At 41.0% G+C, this 23,811-nt stretch overlaps 1 protein-coding gene across 1 annotated transcript in view; it reads right to left on the bottom strand.

The window, feature by feature from the left end:
* pot1 (protection of telomeres 1 homolog) overlaps positions 1–23,811 on the bottom strand; it is a 54,243-nt gene that overhangs the window by 25,712 nt on the left and 4,720 nt on the right. The window contains exons 2-10 of the mRNA XM_070831033.1: positions 17,029–17,162; positions 16,312–16,384; positions 13,278–13,378; positions 9,568–9,675; positions 8,279–8,353; positions 5,182–5,308; positions 3,582–3,712; positions 3,133–3,426; positions 82–237 (exon numbers count right to left, since the gene is read on the bottom strand). Coding sequence (XP_070687134.1) covers positions 82–237; positions 3,133–3,426; positions 3,582–3,712; positions 5,182–5,308; positions 8,279–8,353; positions 9,568–9,675; positions 13,278–13,378; positions 16,312–16,384; positions 17,029–17,148 — 1,185 coding nt within the window. The 5' untranslated portion in view covers positions 17,149–17,162. The remainder of the gene's footprint in view (positions 1–81; positions 238–3,132; positions 3,427–3,581; positions 3,713–5,181; positions 5,309–8,278; positions 8,354–9,567; positions 9,676–13,277; positions 13,379–16,311; positions 16,385–17,028; positions 17,163–23,811) is intronic.

Genomic DNA, 23,811 nt, shown 5'->3' with positions numbered 1-23,811 from the left:
AAATGCATCAATAACATGCAAGGGTAATCATGACATCGAGATGGATCACAATAATTATTTGTTTTGTAAGCGAGTCCTGACCTTCAGCTGCTTGGCGAACTCCACATGGTTGTCGTAGACGAGGACGTTCGCGATGAGACTTTCTTTCTCTGCAGAGAAGGAAGACGGTCCCTCTGTGGCGTTCGGCTCAACAATCACCCTCAGCAGAGTATGAGGAGACCTGGTCCCGTCCCACACCTGAAGAGACACAAAAACATGACTCCGACTCTGCTGACCAGGGCAGCATACAGATATTTTCAACCTGCTGAAGGCAGAGAAAAATAAAGGTGATGATGGCCCATTGCCCCATCTGCCTGTCCACCTCTTTGGCACGCAACATTGTGTCTCAACATCTAATTGTCAGATTAATAACTCAGTCTGTAAATGTAGAACATGAAGCACTTCCCACAGACGAGGAGCACCTAGTCACTTCTAGTATCCTCAAACAACTATCAAACTATCAAAACAGTCAGATTAGTTTCTTTGTCAACTGACTGATCCATTAATCAGTGTAGCAACTCTTTAATCCAGAGCACTTGAAGATTTTCACCAGACCTGAAAGCCTCCCAGTCAGATGTGTTCATGTCAAAGCTGCCTGTTGTACAGTGGTGCAGGTGGGAGCAAAGAACCAAATCTTAGTTGGCGATGATCTCAGGCGCTTGACGAAAGGTTGAAAAATATCATCTTCTTCTTCTTTTATGATTTGAAAACAACCTCCCCTGGTTGCATGTTTGGTTGTGTAACAACAGGCAGCACACTCAGAGCAGCTTTAGAAATCAGTGAGAGCAGCCTGGCAGCAGACCAGCAGTCACTGCCAAATCCTGCTCAAATTTATCTCCTCTATCAGCCTCACTGGCAGGAAACCAGCCGTCACTTACTGCCTCATTTCTGTTCTGAAAACGGTCGTGGCAGGTAAAACAGCTCAGGACCAAGATGAAATACGCGAGACCTCCTCCCACTGAGACGGTCTGGCTGTGAAGTAGATTTACTCTAAGACAGCTAAAGACTGAAGGCAGACAGCTCCATTATTCCCAAGGGAAAAATACAATACAAACTACTTAAACAGGCTGAAGTTTTAAAAGGAACCGTAGATGCAGGAACAAGGAGGAACAAGACAGCAACGCAGCCTCCTAACAAGACAACAAGTCACATTAACATCGACGACAAAAGAACTGGTGACTGTGGGTAATAAAAACAACACAGTTAGAGCAAATTGATATAAGCTGACAGTAAACAGCCTCAAGGGAAACTTCCTGCTGACTGTGATGCTGCACTATGAACACAAACGAATTTTGTGTTGCTTATTAGCAGAAAACGTCACTCATCAAAACAGATCTTCTGGTTATTATCATTAGTCCGTTATGTTGGATCTTCACAAATTGAAGTCAGAGGCCTGTACTACAAAGCAGGATTTGGGGTTAGGGAGGTAATCTCCAGTTTAACCCTGAGCTTTCCGGGCGACAGTGGTGGTTCACGTCTTACAGATGGTGCATTACTTCTTATGCTGAACATAACCTTCCCCCGGAACAGGGCATGTTCGAGATAAGAGCTCAACGCCGTAAAATCGCTGCCTACTGACCGATCAGCTCTACTAGAACTGATAACATCAGATTCTGGCCGATCCTGTAGGCGTGTCTGGAGAGTCAAATAATCAAATGTGTGTAACACGCATAGCGCCTCTCTCAATGAGTAGATGCACTTATCGTTTGTGCTGCGAGAGAGATCAGCAGACCGGCTTTCCCCGACAATTTTACATTGCATTTTCTTCCCTGTTGGCTGCAAGCAATGTCAGAGCAATTTCATTGTGCTTTTGAGTTTGAATGAGACACTAAAGCCTCGTACTTGTACTTATATAAGATATGACAGTAAGTCTACTTACCACTTTGAATTATGTTTTTATATTTGTTTCTTTATTTGATCTCTCGTCCATTTGACACTGTCGGGGTTGCAGCTGAAGGAATAAGGCTAAAATTGTTACACACGCCATAAGAATACATCTAAGCAACACACTCATTTGATAGAATACACAAATGTTATAATAGTCAAATCTAATGACAGGGCAGGGATATTATAAGCATATTAACTTGTGTATTCACAGAGTCTGATTTAATGATTTTGTGTCTGTTCTTCCTGCATGTAGCTGCTGGGACCGCATTGCTTTTTGCCTGGATTATGTGTTTAAACTTATTTGATCTGCCTACTATCCTCGTTTGCTCTTCGTTTTTTTAATATGCCACTCAGCTGCCAGTAGACTTATCCATGTTTGCAAATGGTCAAATGCTGCAAACACCGCCCCTTCAGTGTGAACGCACTCATAGCTAGATTGGTAAGCCCTGGGTTGACTTAACAACTTGATAACCACCGTTGTGTGACCGCTTGATGTGACTGTGGTTGCTCGGCTTAGTGAAGCCAGGAAAAGATAAGATACTGTGGATTTGTTGGATCTAACTCATGGTGTAGGCCTCTGGAGCCAATATGTGTGAAAAAAACACACTTAGCGGCTATAAAATGAAAAAGCCACCATTTCTGGTTTCCTAGTTGCTATGTGTTTATTTTAGATTTATGAATATATGGATCACAGGATGTGAGAGACTGTTTGCTGTTCTGGTGGCTGCCCAATGCTGGCTCATCAGGACGTCTCACATGAGGATTGGATGACTTGTGTTGTAATTGCTTTTCAAAACGAAAACGGTTCAACAAAGCTACAAGCAGTGGATATGCTTGAAAATGACAGTGAGCTTCTGAAGACTGCTGGACTCACACTTTGGTGGTTTTATCTAATCAGAAATCCTAGAAATCAGGATTCAAAACTCAAAGTGAAGGAAAAAGGTGACTGTTAAGAAACCAAACCTCTGTAGAGAGGATTATAATTTTACGTCCGTTCAGATTCATTGACTGTTTGGAGACTTCCATTCCCTCTTCTGAAAAAGGTTCAGAATTGCCGTTCTTCTGGTACAAAATGCGGTCTCACACAGAAATAAGTAATGACAGACACAACATGGCTCATTACCCTGTGGACATGCACCACATATTGTTAGTAATTCAACTTGTTAGTTAGTACTCTGTAGTTTACCATGTCTGTAACTCTCTTACCCTTAGCAGGGTGCAGGTGGTGTCGATGGAAGCTTTAGCCAGCAACTGGCATGTCAGATCGAAGTAAGCTTTGGGCTGGACGGCAGACAGAGGGATTGTGGGAACCTGGGTAAGGAGAGCCTGGCTGGCGGTCCAGGATCGCAGCTCCTCAACAGTCCGACGGTCCTCCTGGGTGAAGCTGAAGGAGCGGCTGGAGGTGCGTGGCTCCATTGCTCCGCCCACCGTCCCATCAAATGTCACCACGGAGAAACCGAAGGTGTTGACCAGCGTGATGGAGTCATTGAAGAATCGAGCCTGAGAAGGGACACGTAAAATCATTTCAGATTTAGAACAATGCTGGTGGTTCTGGATGTTTTAGTAGTAGTTTAGTGCAGTCCTGCTCTTTTTTTTCCTTTTTACATAATCATGCAAAATTTTAATTTAGCATGGTTGCTAAAAGAACCTAGGACCTTGACTCTGTGCATGCGGACAATGTCTCCGATCTGAAAGATTTTGGGATGGTCGTCCAGCTTCTCACAGAAGATGGTGCATCCGATCTTCTGGTCGGACTGGTCGGTAATCTTCAGGCTGGAGCAGAAGTCTACAGAGAGAAAACTTCCTGTGGTCAGATCTCTGAGACACAAATGTGAAAAGCCGAAAATGCATGATCATTATTGTTAGGCGTAATATCATCCACATAGTAAAAAAACAAAAAGACTTTCCAGTCTTTTGTGATATAACCCCCAAGATCAAGTGATGATACTTTATTTATAAAGCACATTTAAAAACAAGACAAGTTGTTTCCCAAATTTCCCAAAAAGGTGGATATAGTGAATATGTACATGGTTGAGTCAGCTCAACTGGTGAATTGACCAGATCCCTATGCAGTTGGCCTGAAGTGGTTTTCCAGATGGACACTTTCTATGTTTACTTTTCAGACATAGAGATGTGATTTACATGTATTTGGAAAGGTGAGGGAGGCTCACGCAGCTTGCTCCACTGTTTGATTTCATGTGTATTTCTCTGACATCAGATGTCTCTTAACTTAACTCTTAACTTTAAAAGACCCCTGAAGGATCCACAAAGATGATGACAAAATCTGGACAGTTTCCAACCAATATGCTGCTTTCTCTTCATTATCCCTCCCCATACACACACACACACACACACACACACACACACACACACACACACACACACACACACACACACACACACACACACACACACACACACACACACACACACACACACACACACACTTCATCATCCTGAGCTGCATGGCTGCAAGTAGACTCAGACTAAACAGTCTGGTGTTTGTTGTCTTAGCATCATTCCCTTCGCTCTTCTTTGCTAAGTCTGACACTGTTGTTGGAGTCCTAACCTCCGCCTGCTCCTCAGGACCAACTGCTTTGTTTGCACCTCATGACTATATCTGCTGCAGCGCGTTAACGGGAAAATGAAGTAAATGACTAAACATTGTCCAGAGGTTCAGTGGATTAGATTAGTGCAGTTTACCATTTGATGTTGACGAGTACTGAGGCTTTTAAAGCCTGAGCAGCCTGTTCAATCCCAAACAGCCATTATGTGACAATCAACACAAACCGAAAATATATTTTACTACGCCACCTCTCTCCACACCTTTCCGAGTGTGTTATAGTAATATTCAGATACGTTTCCATCTGTTCCCACTCAGCACTGATCCAGCTTTTATCACTTCATGAAAGATTTTTTCTTCCTTTCAGTTTGTCACTTCATTTCTCTATCAAAGGAGATCATGTGCTTTATGTTTTCATATCCCTTTTACCAAAAACCATCAATCTTTCTTACAATTTCAAAAACGTTTCAAATAAGTTTCAAACACAGCTGCAGAGCAGCTTAACATCTCTGTCCATGGTGCTGAAAAGGTTATATTTCAGGGTAGACTGGACATGTTAGAGGAGCTTTACTCCTCAGCCTTCAATTACCTTCAGTTACTGAAATTTTTCTTCCAGGTTGTTTTAGAAACAAATACATAATCAAATCTTTCCCACATTTCCTGTCCATTATTTGGTCCAATTCTAGACTAACCTGTGCCGCGGCTCTTGAACGGCTGTTTGAAGAAGACCACCACCCCGTAGACGTTGACTACAGATCCAGCCTTCAGGTCGCCCAGTTGGACGTAGGTGTATTTTGGAGCCTTGGCCGTCCCGGAATCCTGAAGAGAAACACAGCAGAGTCAAAAAGAGGCACCGGCAGCCCACGTTAGCATGTTGCATGACAACAGTAACACGCTAATGTTAGTATATTGACATGCAATACATTACATTACATTCATTTGGCAGAGGATTTTTACCAAAGCAAATTACATTTTGACTGTTCACACACCTGCTGAGAGGTGGCAGGTGTGTGGTGAGATATTGTTGAGATATTTCAAATGGGACAAAGGTCAGAGGCAGGATAAGAGGCGGTATAAAGTAGGGGTTTCACCAAATACTGATTAAACATATTTACAGTACTCACTGTGTCAAACTCTAATGTGTGCATGTATTTGCACACATTAATTCATGTGTGGCCTATCGCCAGTTCCCTGTTCATATCATCTCATTCATCATTATTAACCAGCACATTGTCACAGCAGGAGTTCAGCTGATTTCTGTTCGGCTCAGTTCATTTACTGCTGGAAGCTAAAGATGAAATACATGCGTGCTAATGTGAAAGCAGTGGTTGACCTTAAGTGTGAAACAACTATGTGAAGTGTTGATAATGCTATCAACATAATAGCCAACAAACGCTGAAGAAATTGAAGTCCAGTCAAAAATGTATGAGGTATGTGTCGAGTTTGACTTTAGAAGGCTGTTTTAACATTAACAGCATGATTTTGCGACATAACAAACTAGCTTGGAAGCCAATCAACATTGGGACTGCACAGAGAATTACACTTTAGAAATGAACAATATTTGCATATCCAGTGATTATGGGTTTTACAACGAGTGACTAGATATAATCTTGAGATTTTTAAACCAGGCAATCAAAAACAAATTACTCAAAGCAGTGTAATTCTTAAACGTCTTAAAACATGCCCGCAGGGGATCTCTTTATTAAAAAGAATATTTAAATTAAGGTTTCTCTCCCCTCTTTTTGGGAATTCAGTTAAAAACACAGCATCGCTGAAATGGATTGTTATTACATCTCTGAGTGTGATGAAGGAGAGCAGGTCAAAACAACAAGGACTGAAAATAATCAACTTTTTACAGAAGTGAAGAAAGAAGAATCCATTTGTGCAGTGTTGTTAAGTCGTTTGGGTTTGGCTTGTGATCAAGGAGAAGAAAAAGAAGAACCACAAAGGTTTTGTGGTTAGATTTAGGGCAGAAGTGTTTTACAGTTCAAGCTTGAAAGATAATATAACAAAGATTCACCCATCTTTGTCTCCTCCTCCTCGTGTACCTGTTCGGTGGAGCAGCAGCCCAGTGCTGTTTTTAAAAGTATTTCGTTGTTCCATAGAACCATAAAACTATAGAAAATATCGAAAGAAAGGACTCAAGTGTCAAGTTCCATGAGAGTGTTTTGTCAGTGTTAACCATGTGCATGTTAGCATGCCGTCTGTGTGTGAACAGTGAAGTCTAGATCTTATCATCACTGTAGGCTGTGATGAAGGCAAACTGAGGACAGAACTGATGTTTCACACTTCAAGTAACTAATAATCATGTTTTCAGAGGTTGACACATTTTGTAATCTTGGCATTTAACCAAACAAATGTCATATCTGCTAAATGTTAAAAGCTTGGGGAATGACTGATCAGAGGAACCGATAATTTCCAACTTCCGTTTCCAGTGTTTCCTTCAATGTTTCCTCAATCAGGTGATTTTCAGAGGAGAATATTAAAAGACCTGAAAAATGAGCATATGCTCATCAGAGAGAAAACCAGACACAGGCGGTCTGTCCAACATTTCTTTTTATCAGTATTTGTGCCACAGTAAAGATCAAACTTTGAGTAAGAATCGGCTGTTCAATCGAATCTAGAAACCTTTATCACTGGCATCCGAAAATCTCTTGTTTATTTTTATTCTGTGTGTTATTCTGTCCTTTGTATTCGTTAATTTACTCCTTTTTAGAAATGTTTGTAACAGCTCCACCTCGCAGTTACTTTGGCTTAATGTTTTACTTCCTATAGTTGTACAGCAGTTCAGATACATTATTTATTATATTATGATATCTTGAACTGTGGCAGCAGTGTCTTTTCTCAGAGTTCCAAGCCGACATCTTGATTCATTCTCATTTGTCTCTGCAGGCAGACAGTCAGATGGGCTTTAATCATGAAAGCCTGACGCTATTTTTGCAGTTTTGCTTTATATTCACTGAAGAGCAGGACTGTTTTATTTTTGCCCCTAAAAGCTGTCCATCCCTGCACATCATTCACCATTTGGGTTGAGCTATTGCACTGCTACCTTCACTCAGAGAGTGGAGGCTAATTAGCCTAGCATTCTAACTTTAGCACTGATCCCCAATAAATGTTTTCATTTAAATTTTAACACCAGATAAGGTCTTATTTCTAGAATAATGAATTAAACACCTTTTAAGACTTTTTTTTAAAAGAAAAGTCATAAAAAAATTGGAACAAAAGTTGTGATGTTATGAAAAAAATCATTATAGTATGAAAAAACTTGTAAAGTTCTTACATGCAGACACAAACCACACATGTATACTGGTAAGAGGAAAGTGACTCCACAGTCAAACAACAAGCCTTGTACAAGTTAGTCACGGTTTAACATGTCTAATCCAATCATAACATGGGACTTTTTGTTCTTGAAGCAACTTTTTTTCAAGCAGACTTTTTCCTCAAACCATCTCAAAAATCCAGTTTTCCCAGTGGACCCAACACCCCATTCTAAAAAAGTTCATACATTTTCGGCACAAAATTTGTCCACTGATTTCCATGTTTGACTCGTACATAAAAATGCTATCAAGCAGTTACTGAGGGCTGTGAGGGTTTAACAACACTTGTATCAAATGGTGACAAACTAGCCACATCATCGCCACCACAGAGACACAGAGGTCTGGTGAGACCCTGACCCATTCGAGGTGACTCTGGCACAGCCAGCTGTTGACATAAAGCATCCTGACAGCTACAAGACCTCCACAGCACACTCCAGCAGCCTCTTCAGCTAACCATGCCTATGACTCTGACCTCAGCAGAGCGCGTAGGGCTCCTCTTGACGGCCGGCGGGAATTTGGGGTCAGGAGGAGGCGGCACGCGGGACACCTGAAGGACGAAGACAGAGAGGAAACATTACAGCGATGTGTTTTAAGCCACCGCAGGAGACGCGCTGCAGACATCAATGCTGCTGGAGGAAAAAGCAGAAAATGACAGGGTGAGTGAGGAGGGTGGAATAATATCTATAAAGTATTCCTATCTCAAATAAAAATGGTAAAACTGAGAGAACTTTATGTCAGGATAGGAAACTAGTCAGCTTTATTTACATAACCCACATACAAACTGCAAGCTTCATCCTTAGGCTCTTTGAGTTTTTGACTTGACTTTTTAGATCCAAATTAGCTTTTTAACTTGGAACAACTTTAATACTGTTTTTTTAGTACCGACTACTTAAATTTTCGATCTGAATTTCAGCTGTTAATTTGCTGAACCTTGCTGTGCTGTTAATGTAGTGATGTCTGACTGCAGATAAAACATGAGAGGGATGTGAAATTCATCAGCAGGTAAACAGAGACACGTCTCCAGGTGGTGGTGGTGTTATGTCTGACACTGACGTAGACAGAGACCGAAGATGAGTCATGTTCAATTTGCAATCTCATGCTCTCAGAGTGTTACAGCCTGCAGACTGAATTAACAGACACACACACACACAGTAACAGTGATGCATTGGTTCAGACAGAGAGGGTGAGTAGTAAACGTGTACTTGGGATCACAACCTTACCAAAAGGTCAACTGATTATGATTCTGGCTTTGGGCAACAATAGTATTTAAATTTTGCTATTGATGGAATACATTGTATAGATTTTTAGCATGTGTGTGTATTTGGACATGTGAGGTCTGATGTCTGCATGTATTTTAACTTTTTAAGCATAACTGTGGGTGATGTGGTCTTACAATAAACTGAAGTTAGCTTTTGAAGTTGTGCTAAAACCAAAAAATAAAAAAAAGTACAAAATACTGTGGTTGGTACATTTGCCTGGAGACCACAAATGAACCAGTTAGCTTGAAGGAGACCCAGACCCTCTTTTTAAAGCGGTCTTGGTCCGATTGTTTGGTGTGCACCAGCATTTGATGGACAGCATTCACACATTTCAAACAAACTGCAGTCAATTTCACACCAGAGTCCATTTTTAACTAAACCAAACAAGTTAGGTGTGAAAGCACCCATAGTGCAAATAAACTGTGCAAGACATACACTGTATACATTTACAGATAGATTTTCTCAAACAGTATGTTTGTCTTGGATTTAGAAAAGTCCTCACATAAACGCAGGCGTCATCTCCTGACAGCAGCAGGTTGCAGGGGTGCAGCTTGTCCTTATGAACTGTTGGAGATTTTCCCACAGTGAAGCCAGAGGCCACCACCACATCCTATGGGACAAAGTAAGATAAACAACAAGCGGAGAAATCGGGGATTAAAACTGAGAGAGCAGAGAGATAAATATACATCCTTTTTCCCAGAGGGAGCACAGATTGAAGCAGCAGATGTTGCATCCTGGGAGACATTAAGTAAAATGTCACAACAAGCCGCCGATGATAAGCTGGTGTGAAAAGTAAAGATTGTCTTTTGTTTGGCGTGTCAGCTGCCCCACAGACGGCTTTAAAGTCTCCACTCAGGGCTGACAAAGGGACAGCTGATAGTCTGAATAATCATGTTACAGAGACACACAGCCTGACAAGAATTCTGTGATCTATAGCCGAGCACAGCGGCTCAGGCTGTGATGACTTCCTGCCTCAGCCGAGCTTTACGGCGCTTTTTAGTTCCATCAACACGCCGCTGTAGGGAGACCAAAAACACAGTGAGACTCTGCTGACAGGTGGATTATCCCTGATGTGTTCACTGTCCCTGTCCAGGTCAAAGACAGATTCACCACGCCGTAACCATCACAGCTACTGGTTTGTACAGATGTGTACAGATGTGACAGTATCGGAGTGGCCTGAAAGTAAACTGGCACAGCGAGCTGCAGCAGTGATGATTCAGAGTCACTTTGTAAAGTTCAAGAGAGCTGCAGGACGTGACCTGTCACACAAGAGCAATGACACATGGAGAACCACGTTAAGGATGATCTATTCTACGTTTAATGGTTACCGTGGTAAGAACGAGTGACGTCTGATACTACAGCTCCCAGAATTCTGGAGGCTGCAAATATTTCAACAGCTACTATGTAAGAAACAACAGCGGAGTTAGTGGTGACAAATACATGGGGTTTCCTGTGCTGCTTCACAATAAAAGCTTTGCGTTTCACCAATGCTTTTAATATGAAGCAGCAGTGGGAAATGTTTGGTTTGCAGTACCAGTAACCTGATGCAGCTCTGAAACGGCTGTAGGAGAGTGAACAGTCAACAGTGAGGCTATCTGAGAGCTCAAATTACAAACAATAATACTGCTGATTGCATTACATTGTGTGCAAATAGTAACATTTCTGTACTTGTAGTCATTTTGACCACTCAGATCTCTGTTACACTACATTCACACATCATTCATACAGGAGGAATCTAAGTTGGAGGCGTTCGCACAGTTGAGCATTTGCACACTGAATCTACGCCTCAGCATAGTCGGGTTTCAGTGTCTTGTGCAGGGAAACTTCGACGTACAGAGTGGTAGGACCGGGTATCCACAGCCACCCAGCAACTCAAATCTAATGCAGAAGAAGCAGACTGAAAATTAAAAATTATATATAAAAAGGCAATTGCTAAATGTAAATATATTGTATGGTCTGGTTTCATGAAAATCTTAAGGACTATGAGTTTAGTCATAAAAAGTTCAAAGGATAATTGTATATAATGTACAACTTTCCATATTAACGTCCAAATAAAGTGGTTTATATACTCAGGATGAACTGACTCTTCCCCCTTAATTTTCTCAGCACAGGATATTTAGATGCCTCAATCCATTTGAGGCTTAACACAGCTCAGCGTACATTTCTTCAAACATACCATATGTAAATTAATTCATCTCATCCTACAGACAAATGTAATACTCATCAGCACATCACATGAATCACTCAGCTCATTAACTTATTCAAATCACGTGTTATGATGCAGAAAAATACAATTTCCATAGACACACCTTTCCAATTCTTCCCAAGTCTTGTTTTTAATTAAAATAATATAATGTAATCTCATCAGCATGACATGAATATTCATTATAAAAAACCTTTCAAGCCATTTTTCACTCATCCCCTCTCAAGCCTAAAGAATGCAGCTTCAAGGGAGTGACTTCTTCAAACTCAACTGTTTGACAAGGACACCGTCAAGTGACAAATGTGTTAAATATCAGAAATCTAATAAATCACACAGTAATCCACGCAGGGCCAGAGCCAATAAGCTGTCTGTGCCAGATGTTAATACTAGAACATGCTGAACAGCAACAATAAAAAGGCAGTTTATTAAATCAAAGATTTCCAAGAAAAACTCACACTCAAGGTGAAAAATGTTCCTTTGAAACAAGTACATTTCGAGGAGAATAACCTTAAAAAGCCTTGTTTTTGTCTCCCATGAAGAACATGAATGTGTTCTACAGAAGATGTAATTATCACAATCATCATCATATATCATTAGATTTTGTTTTCTTATTGCAATGTATAGAAACAATGTATTATTAATTTGTTTTAAAATTAATATGAAGAGTAAACAAATCAAAGATGAAACTGCATTTCCTTTTCCTCTTCGTGGTGAATTCAGTATAACGTCCATTTCCAGATCACTAATTCCATCAGTTCAACAACAGTCATGTCATACTCCCTGCTCTCTTTATGACATTAATACTGTTTTCATTCACTAATTTTCTACTTTTTTTACATTCAGTTCAATTATTGTCATTGTACATCCACACTTCCTTCAAATGTTTCACAGTGAAGCTGATTATGAAAGGTTATGCACTGTGAGCTGCTGGAGGGCTTTTAATGTGACACATATGCAGTGTTACGTTTCAATGACATCAGCTCAACAGCAAAAACACAGCAAAGTAGATATTATTGGAAAATTATTAATGAATGAGAACAGTATCTGTGTTTTCAGTGGTGTGTATAACACAACTCTGCTGTTGTACTGATGGAATCAGTGCTATAAAAATGAAGTGAACAGGTAACAGCAAGTGTTGAGTTTGTATAAATGGATAATTACAATTACCGCAGATGTGTGATCAAAATACACAATATATAGATCACAAAATAAATACTATGATAAAAAAAGAGACAAAAGATCCTTCTCAAATACAGGCCTGTTCCAGTGACCTTGCTTTCTCTGCAGGTGAGATAGATAAATTAAATACCACACACACACGTAATTAAAAACAATTAACAAGCAAATTAGTTACTGATTATTCAGACTGATCTCCAGATACAGCTGGAGATGTCTGGGAGGCTGAAGAGTATGTGATCTTCACCCGAGAACAAACACACCACTGAGGTGTGAACACTCAGATGGCACAGAGGAGAGAAAAGTAAATTAGATTCAGCAGCCAGACACGAACGTCATCACCATCTCCATCAGCACTTTATCACAACAGCATGTCCACACACACACTAAATATAGATTCATTCATTATTCATACAAGAAATTTGGTAAATGCAAATGTATTGGGGCATTCAGGCAAAAATGTAGGGCACCAAGTCGTGCCAAGCTGGCCTTGTGAATGGTTAATTTTGGAAGGTTAATTATGGCCACACTATGTCCAGCACTGACCATTTCGCCGTGGCTTTACTCCTGCCCTGATCTTAATGTCTGAAGTAGCCAACAGATAGTTACTGTTTACACTTGTTCAGTTTTTCCAATGAACAAACTATGACTAGTTATCAGTGATGCTTATAATGTGGTATATTTAGATTACAGTATGAAGAGATTTCTAATGCTTTTATCTGTCGTAAATAACACTTGCATCTCTGTCAAGAGAAAAAAAACAAAAAAAACTCCATATACGTTTCCATCCAAAAAGCCTAAGCATCATATCTTTGATGATTAAATGAACCTACCCCTTGATTGACAGCTTGATTGAAGTCCTTGGCCAGCTCTCCGATTAGGACAACATTAATGGACGGGCTCAGAGACGAGGCGTTTGGCTGCGACTCTTCTTCTGCAAAACAGATGCAGAACATGTTTTCGGGACGATGAGGATGAGGATGAGGATTTACTGACTTTCTTTGTCTTGGGTGATAATAAACTGAACATCTTTGGGTCTCGGGAGTGTCTGTCAGACAAAACAAGATATTTAAAGACATCACCCATATGTCTGCGCTACATGCAGGGATAACGTGTGGATTAGCATTCTGTAACAACAGCTTCATCTTCATTTAATCTGCACAAGGGCCATCCCTTCAGGTTTGTGCAAAGCTGCCAACATTTCCATCAAAAACCAAGGCTGCTTTCGCTACAACAACATATCTTGGGACTCATCAGACCTTTTACCTGCAAAGTGAGAGCAGAAGCACCAGAAACGATGGACCAGCGTCAACTGTAAAACTCTGTCTGCCTGTCTGTCTACTTTTCAATCACACTCATCCTCAGGACCCTCGTCAGAAGCTTGTATAAAGGCCATCACCATAAGATGGCAAAATATGCGGGGATATGTGGACAGGAACTACTTCACCTGGCAACCATAGATCCAAGTGGATCAACATAATATTGGGTTGCTCCCAAGGCTCAATCCATCTGTGTCCATCATTTTTCACATTTTGACATGCTTCCATTAGGTCAAATCACGTCATTATTGTGCAGATGACACACATTTAGTTTACTCTGTCACCAGTCTAGTCCCATGATTTCTTTCAGCAAGTGCACTGAACAGAGGAAACCAAAATAACTGTTTGGTGCAAAGGAAAGCTAGTAATTAACTTCCCATGTAAACAATAAAACTTGTATTTTAAGGTGGGTCTCTAACCATTTACACATTTCTGTTACAGAGTTTGTCAATTCTGCACACACTCTAGGATGTAATGGCATAAACGAAAAGTGTCAGACCTGGTGGTTAGGATCCCCTTATCCTACACTGGGGCTGCAACTTCCAATGAATAAGAAGTAACGTGTAATTTGTTTGTAAAATGTGATTTTGTTTGTTGCTGGTGCCTCCAATGCTTCATTTGAGTGACAAATTACCAGAACAGAAAGGCAGTTGCGTTTTTATAAAGGCATCTGCGGTGTTGAATCCAAACCGCTAAAACACATTACTTCTCAGATGGCTTGGTGTCATGCTTATCTGTTCAGCAGAGCTCGCTAGTTTTCTCCATTTTGTTGGCAACAGAGAGCAACAACAGTTTACTGATAGAACAATAGGACATCGGCATATAGGAATGACTAATTTTATGAGTGCAGTACAAGCATGGCATGCTGCACTTTTACAATGACAATTCTGAATTTGGTCAAATCATCCTGCCAAGATCCAACCTTTCATTGTCTCACATCAGTACTGCGGGTGTGGGTCAGTAGTTCAAATTCTCATTTCTGTCTGCAAACCCACAATAGAGGACAGGTGGACCTACTCATCTTGCAGTTGGAGACACAGGCAGGGTGTCATAGAGTCTAAATGAACAGAAGGAAGGATGTCCCCGCCACAATAAGAGCCTCAGCTTTCTGTAGCTTCTTCATCAGGACGCTCTGAGATATGAAAGCCACAGACAAGACAACTATGAGACACACTGGTCTCTGTCTGCCTCTACAATCCAGACCTTCACACACAGGTCTAAAAGACCCAGACGCACAGAGAAGCACTGCACACCATTACCTCTGCAGTACTACGCACCTTTTTAGCCTCTCTATGCTACAGGTTTTGGTTTTACAGCACATTTACCTCCTGGTTCAGTCCCAGCATTTCCAGCAGCAGCAGGCAGCTGTTTTCAGTAAACAAGCTCAGAGAAACTCATCGTAGACCAACAGCAAAACGCCTTGGCACCGGCACCTGCCAGCCTAGTTACAACCAGCTTGCTAGCCACAGTAGCTTGCCAAATAGTAGTAGTCAGCTTCCAGCGCCAGCTGTTACCCAAAGATACGCAAATTAATCTCGCACACTGCACCTTTTAATGATTAAAAACAGTGTGACAGAGATAAGAGATTCTTAACACTTTTCAGACATCAAAAAATACATTTAAAGCTTCATGCAACACTAATCAATAATTATTTTCTTCTTGTCAAAAATTTACTTTAAATGGTTTGATCTGGATGTAATCTTATTTGATTTGGTGGTGGAAGACAAAATATTACAACTTCTTACTGGAGTAGTTTGTATGGCTTTATATTGCAGCATCCCAAGGGAGGTGTGGGGAAACATCCCAGAATGCACTATTGCAAACTACTTGTGAAATTAAGTCTACATTTTTGTGTCAAAGTGTCCTTCATCAAGAAACTAAAGCCCAAATTGTTCTTGATGAGCAGACCAGTGATTGCATGGCAGGGTGAGATGAAAACAACAATACTGAAACATTTTACATAATCACAAAAAGACTTTCAGTCCAAACTCCAATTGCTAAAAAGTTTTTCCTTTTCAAATTCAGTCTCAAATGAGCCAATTATGTTGATGAAACAAAATGCATAATGTGAATTATGCCTCAGTTTTGTTTTAAGTTCAGTTGAGGTTAATCTTTTTCAGTGTGTCACAAAAATTACTAAACTGAAAAACCACTTTGTTAATTAACTATGTGAAATGAGCACCAGATAGTTTATACAATCTCCAGTACCTGTACAGCAACTCCAATTAATCTAATAACTTAATCAATAATTGAGGTTTTTCCTCTCTAAAAAACACACACTGGTAAAGTTAAAGACAAGATTTTCAAAACTTGTGACCAAAGTAAAGAAGATGATTGACAGGTTGCTGGTTTGATTCCCCATAGCAACAACTGTGACCTTTTAAGTACAACAGCACTGATTTCACTTTTACATCTGTAACAACCTGCTCTGAAAGCTCTGATAACTAATTTATAACCCACAGAACCCAGCAGGCAGGTGCTTGGACCAAATTCAGGTACAAACAGACAGGTGATACAGACACCGAGACAAACACATGTTGAGTGTTACCTTGGATGACAGTCTTCTGGATGAATTTGTTAGCCGCTGACGACACCAGCGGGCCTTTATGAACCACTTTCCCCTGGAAAATAAAAAAAAACAAAAGACTGTCAACTTTTCAAAGCCACATCAGAAAACTAAGTAATGTTGATGAGCGCCCTCTGGGAAATGAGCTGCAAGACAGACGGTGGCTTATTCTGCTGCTTTGGCTTTTATGAATATATTCCTGCAGCGTACTAATCGAGAACAAGAAAAATAGCCTCAAATTAAAGAGAAACTAGGTGGATGTGAACAGATGGTAGCAGGTGACAGAGAAGTGAAAAGGGAATAAAGGGAAAAATATATGGATCAGTGCAGGAAAACACATGAAAATCTTGAAACTCTACAGAAAAGACGTGGCAGCTATGAACGGCAGCACAAAACATCAATTAAAATGTTTTCTTTTCTAGTTTTTTGTTTGTTTTTCCATACTCATCTTGCACAAACATCCATAACAACAAAACATTTTTTTTTGTGACAATGACCAACACAATACTCCTTGGCCTTGCCCGTCTGTGTGGTACTGTATCGCCCTGCGCAGCCACACAGGTGAGAGATTCAGTCAAACCAAACAGCTCAAAGTGAGTTGTTGGTATTTTGGTGCTCATTAGGTCTTACTAGTATCAGTATTATTAGTCTTATCAAAAATGAAAAGCCTTTTTGATTACAGGCGTGCTGTAAACAAACCTGGACTGTTTTGTTGGAGGAGTCGGTGCTGGTACTGATGAGCGGGATGGGAACCCTGGTCAGGTGTGCTGGTACCTGGACACCTGGCCCCGCCCCCTCCAAAAGCACATGGACAGGCATGACGTCAAGGTGACCTGAGAGAAATGAATTGAAAAACAGGATTGATTTCTATAGCAACACACTGAGTGCCAAATAGTTTGGGTTGAGTTTAGCCTCTGATTTTATGGGTCTGTTTCCGGGTTTGTGAACAAAAGAAACCTCTGAAAATATTCATATTTATCTGGTTTGGACAGAGGTGAATGCCAGTGGTTTTAGGTTTTCTGTCTGAGAAGGCAGGACACACAGCTTCTGACAGACACTGATCCAACTGGTGATCTCTGGTTTTAAGGGCTTTGGTTTGAAGTCCAGTCTGACTGTCCTCCACTACGGACGACTCATTACCAGGATAAAATCGCTGACAGGAAACACCAGATCCATGTCGACAGCACGGCGGGAGGGTAAAAGTCTGTGAGGCGTGTCAGGGAGGAACCCAGAAAAGTGTTGACCGTGTTCCCAGCAGGTAGCACATTGCTTCATGTCAGAGCTCGTTAGTTTGATTTCCGGCAGATTTGACTGGCGAGTCCCTCGGTGGTACCTCGTCGACCGAGGACGGCGGAACGGGAACAGCCTGCAAGGCAGACGAGCTGTTCACTCGGCCGTACAGTCAGCTGCTCAGTCACGCAGAAAATCCAGCCAGGAAAAAATAAAATCAAATAAACCTCTCCGATTTGGACCAGAGGGGAGGAGCCAGAGGTCTGAATTAGAGCACGATGACTGATTCATTCATGAGTTCAGAGCTGCTCTGTGTGATGGTACCACAGATGGTTTTCTGGATCTGACCAACAGCTGCTACAAGTCACTCTGTTGGTCTGCCTGCCCCCAAAAACATCACAGAGCTGCCGGTTCACAGACCCACCTACACCTGCAGGTTCATCAGCCAGGATGCTACAGCTGCAGCTCACCAGGCAGCTTGAACACCCAAATCAGCCTATTCTTTGTGGCGTCACAGTCACACAGACAAACGTTTTAATGGGTGCCCTTGGGAGTTATACAAAAACTGTTGAGTACTCAAAGCTAACATCAAGTGTTTGGTCGGAGTCTTTGTTCAGACACTCAAAATATTGTCACTTAAGACTGTATTTTACACTATCTAAGAGAGCAAAAAGCCCCATAAGAAAGCAACCCTAAGCAGTGCCATAACATGCATCTACAGTATAGGATCATGAAATCTGTGAGACTCCTGAGTTTCTGTGTTGAAAAGCAATGAGTGCTCAGTGCTTTTTTTCAAAATTGAATTGCAGTAATGAAAAACATGGTGAGGAACCAGTGGTGCCTCAGACTTTGCATCTCTATTGGCAACTCCCTGGCTGCACATGACAAACACCTGTATGATAAAATTCTGGCATCTGGACCACAGCTATACACAGACCTACTGTGACCTTTAGCTGGTTAACTTGTCAGCTTCTGTAAATGAAGGACACAGACTGAGCTGCGAGTCAGAGTCCCTCCCACAGAGCAGCAGCATATCAGAGACCACCAGTCCGCTGTAAACAGTCTGGTGATCCCCGCGGTGGGACAGTAGCTGATCCCTGCCAAATGACGGCCGCGCCACCCCGAGCAGACGGCGGCCTTCCTGCTCCTCCGAGCGTCGCAGAGACCCACTGCTCAGCTGCTCCGGGACACTCATTAACTCAGAGGGTAACTCAAGTTCATCCCAGCCACATTGTTGACGAGGAAAAGAGGCTGAGAGGGACAGAGGACAGATCTCCAAACAGCAGCTCACTGCTAAACCGTAAGCTCAGCGCGGCCATTCGGTCTGCAAGCCAGACATGAGCGTTGTGGTGGGAGGATGCTCAACGACTCACCTGTTCCCCTCAAAAGAAAGTGAGCTGAGCAAAACACCAAAGTGCTACTGAGTAAGACAGTGTCCCAGCAACAAAATGCTGACAAACACAGCTGAAAAGATTAAGTAGGTGGTCTGTTGTTTATTCATACACAATGCAAAAAATATCAAGCATTCTCTTGTTGCAGCTTCTTCAAGGTGCTGCTTTTCTCTGTTTTATGTCATTGTATACTGGATGTCTTTGGGGTTTTTTTTTTACTGCTGGTCAAACAAAGCATTTGAAGACTTCTAACGCTTTAACGTAAATGCTTTAAATTAGTGAGCTGTACAAAACAGATAATTATGTGTAGTGATGAACCTCCAGAGAGTTATTACATGAATCTGCAGCTCCTCTTGGCTTTGTGGAGCTTTACAGCAGGTTTCAGCACATCGTGTAGCGGCAGACAGAGATAGTTAACAACTAGCTGGTGAAAACTGGCATTTAACAGCTAAAGAGTTAGCTTTGTTTTTGGTCCCCAGCAGCTCCTGAGGGAAATATCTAAGGGAGAGTCATTTGCATTAAAGCGCTGCAGAGGAAGGCAGCGCAACAAAATGGCGTAATTACAGAAGCTCCAGTAAAACCTCTATTGATGGAAAACTGTGCAGAGAAAGTGATGGTAATATGGCATTTATTTTGTTTTAATCAGATGGGTGTCATCAGTTGACACATTGAGAGGGTAATCAAGGGTGATGCACAGTCAGTTATAAACACAAACAGCACACCATCACAGTACACTGCAAATGACTCTCTCCCACTATCCACTGAGAAACAAATTAAACTCTAAACTTGCATATTTAATTGCTATTTTACAATCTCCAATTTTCCAAAGTACACTCATTAATTATGGGCCGAGGTGAACCTGGACACACAGCTCAGTGTTGGCTGCAACCTGAAAGTTCATTTTCTACAACATAAAACCTCCAGCTGCCACAGGCCTACGCTCCAGCAGTTTTACCTTTTGAATAAATAAAAAATAAACTCCTGCAGCTCAGCAGGTGATTTCAGGTTTTTATCAGGTCAGGAGCAGCTTGCAAGTGCAGAGCGGAGGGAGTGCGTCAAGGGAGAGAGGCTCTGCAGCGTTCAAAGAATCCCATTTATTAAAACCATTTAAAACCACACTTCAGCACTGAGTCACAGGCTCTCTGTGGACGACAGCAGAAGAAAAAAAAAAAAAAAAAAACAGACAGACAGACCCTGGACACAGACACGCCTGTTTAAATTGCCTCACATCTCACACCCGCATTACACTTACCCCGAGGGGGGGGACAAAAAGCCAGAGCTGCTTCACCCCGCAAACATGCACCAATAAATATCTTTATAGTAATACATTTTTTAAATGGAAAATAATTCTCCAATTATATACAGTTATATATAGTGCGCCCATATAAAGTTGTGACCTGACGTGCTGCTGGAAGAGAATGGTCTCATTTCCAGTTGCCAGCGTTTCCGTTACCGGTAGTGTTTTTGCTGCTCTAAACCTAGTCAATTTTGATCTTCAATACAGCAGCTAATTACTCACTGAACCTTTGAATCAAAACTTCTGCTCAAACACTGGCAGACAAACACATAACAGTCACATCTTGGCTTCTAGGCTGATTTTTTTTTTCCAGATTTATTGAAATGCTGTATGTTGTTTAAGTTACGATGAATGTAGATCAGAATGAGCAGTTAAACCGAAGACTTGTTTCATCTAATTCATAATCAGAAGAAGCTTAAAATATTCCGCATTTTATAGGAACTGGAGGAGGTACAATGATACACATTATCTGTGTAGTGTAGAGTGTTTTCTTTTATCTATGCATCCCCATAAATCATCTGTCTTATCTCCTCAGCCCTAGGATGAAAACACAGATCTAAAAGGTTTATTTCCATGCAGACTGGAGGAGTTCCCTCTGCAGTAGGAATCACAGAAATCCTCCCAGAGGCCAGAGAGAGATGAAGCTTCTTCCACCACCAGCAGCTGATAAGAAGCTGACACAGGTTCGGTGATACAAACATTACCAATGTACACAGAGAAGCAGGACAGCAGTCAGCTCTTCATTACAGCCACGGGATGAACAATATCATGACTACAGCTGCAATTAACCATTATATTCATTTATCAATTGACTAACTGTTCTGTCGACGAAACATCAGAAGACTGAAAAATGTCCATAATCTAAATAACCAAGAGCACTAGGTGACATTATAAAATGTCTTGTTTTTATCTGACCAACAATCCAAAATCCTATAATTCAATTTACTATAATGTAATAGGAGGGATACAGACATGTTTAGCAGGTCTACTGATCTTAAAATATGTGTTGTCTGTTTGGTCAACATCTGACTTTAAACCCTGAAGGTTAATGTTGTATTTGATAATGGCGATTAGCCGTCTATATCCAATTACCTGGATGGCACTGTTTTGTGGTCCTGTGACTGACTTTTTTCCCCTGTATCTATGTGTATAAAAGTAACTGTAATGCTCGTCTGAACGCTTGATTATGGCTGACTGAATAAATCAGCAGTAGTGGCGACAGTGTGCAGGAGTTTTTAAGCAGTGTTAAAGGCTGAGTCTTTACAGAGTCTCATTCATTTATATACAAAACCGCTGACTGACAGCCTCTCTCCACTTTTCAGTGTAACAAATGAACAACAAACATCAAATGCCACAGTCGTATAAACACAAGTAAATAGCTGTCACAGACGTAATATTACCTTTAGCTCATAGCGACTGCTCACTGGGCTCAGGGGGCTGTGCTTTGTGCCGTTAGCTCACTAAACTGTCGCATCAACAGCTCTCTCTAGATCTTCGGCTCAGAGGGTGTCTGCTTCCTGCTGGTAATTCATGACAGTCTTTCTCTGCCATTTTTGTGCGACTAGCTCGCCAGCTTTAGACTTGACTCCGGTCATACACAGTGGTTGCACTTGCAGTGTGTGTGTGTGTGTGTGTGTGTGTGTGTAGGTAGGCAGGTATGTAGGTAGACAGGCAGGAGGCAGCCCTAGTTAAAATCTTTAAAATGTTGTTGTGGTAAAATACAGATTTGTGTATGTTAGGTCACAACTTCTCCGTTTTGAAAAGCTGACTTTTGAAAACTTCTCCTCAGGATGCAGAGTTAAAAAAATATGACCTTACTGATGATGTTTCTGTGCTTATAGAGCAGATTTTGTTTAGGTTAAATTTCTCGCAATTGCAACACTGAAGAGTTGCTGACAGCAGTAGCTGTTTTTAATGGTTTAATGGAGATGGTTGGAGGTTTTAATGAGCACCTATGGAGGGATCACCTTGCAGGAAAAAATTATTTCTACTAAAATGAAATCTCACTTTTTGGCTGAGAACTACTGTCAGATAAAATAAAATAAAACAAAACAACAGAATCAGTAGGTCTGTAATTACTGTATATCATTTAATTGCACAGTTGAGTTTTTTTCTAGAAAAACATACCTTACAGCAATGCAAGTTATCAGTGTTACTTTGGGATTAAAAGGCTGGCACACATCAGGGGCGAATGTTAACACACATCAACTTCACTTGAATGGTAGAAAGATTTGGTAAAATTGTCATTGAGGAGGGGTTCATGCAAAGGGATTATTTCTCATTATGAGATGTTCTGGCAAATTAAAACGTAGCCAACCTGTGCCGATGGTGCCAAATCTAATTTGTGTTACATAAAACGTTCTAACATATTTGCATTACCAAATATATAAAAACTGGGAATTAGAGGTTTCAAATAAAGGCAGTTGAGGTGAATAGAGTTACCTGAGAATATGGGGTAAATGGCTATTTGAAGGGGTGACTGTGACCTATGGGAACATTTTAATATTACCCCTAAATCTTATTGCTGTATTATTACATTATCATCATTAGTTACTTAACGACAGTGAAGGAAATATGATCTCTTTCTTTTTTCTTTTTCTTTTTTTTTGCAGTGCCGCAGTGTCAGAAAACAAGTGACACAGAAGAAGAAGTGAATTAATAAATCCAAACCTCAGTCAACCAGGGCAGAGAAAGGCGGAGGGGAAAAACAAACATGTCAGACCGAGAGCGACGGCTCTGTTGAGATGCTTTTTCTTCCCCCTTCTCTGACAAACAGCCACAGTGTGTCAAAAATCACAAAATGTCCTCTCTGACTCCAGAGCATTTTTACCAAGACACAAACCTTATTTATTTGCTCTACATTTGCATAATCTTTTACTCTTTTGGGGGGGCAGAGAGAGAGAGACCCAACAAATGAAGAAAAAAACCCAACTCCTAGAATAGATGTGGAGAGAGGATTGTCGCGGTGTAAGTGTGTCCATGCTGGAGTGAGCCTTGTTGTGTTTCTGTATGAGGAATAAGTAGCTGACCAACATGCTGCTCTTCTGCTGCTCTTCATTTATGACCTCACCTGGCCAACACCTGGAACCTGTCCTGTTACATTACAGGGAACACCTCCGCATTTAGGATACTAGCAGTTCATCTAAGGCCGGACAATTTGAGGAAAATGTGTAAATACAATTTTTCCTGTCAAATAATGCCATCCTTCAATTTTGTTTTAGTGCCACTTTATTCTACTTTAATTTGGTTTAACTGATGACATTTGCTGTAATAAAGATTTCTTGTGTTTAAACATTCATTATAGTGTGTCTCCCTTTTGTTATGACCACTTGAGCAAAGTGCTCAGCCAGTTAAGTAAGTAAGTAAGCAGTTAAGCATGTTTGACTTTTTTCAGTGATTTTACATTGCAGCTAAAATAAAGGCTCACAATTACTGTTTTTGAAAAGTCTATTCTCAATCTTTTCAAACACCAAACTGACACAGACTGGGATTTCTTACTTGAGGAAAGAATCTTAGTCTGGGTTGAGTTAACATTTATATGCTACAGGTGAGTAAATTCTTCAC

The sequence above is a fragment of the Pempheris klunzingeri genome, chromosome 5, assembly GCF_042242105.1.
Source record: "Pempheris klunzingeri isolate RE-2024b chromosome 5, fPemKlu1.hap1, whole genome shotgun sequence".
NCBI classification, from domain to species: Eukaryota; Metazoa; Chordata; class Actinopteri; order Acropomatiformes; family Pempheridae; genus Pempheris; species Pempheris klunzingeri.
This window is presented reverse-complemented; position numbering and strand designations above follow the sequence as displayed.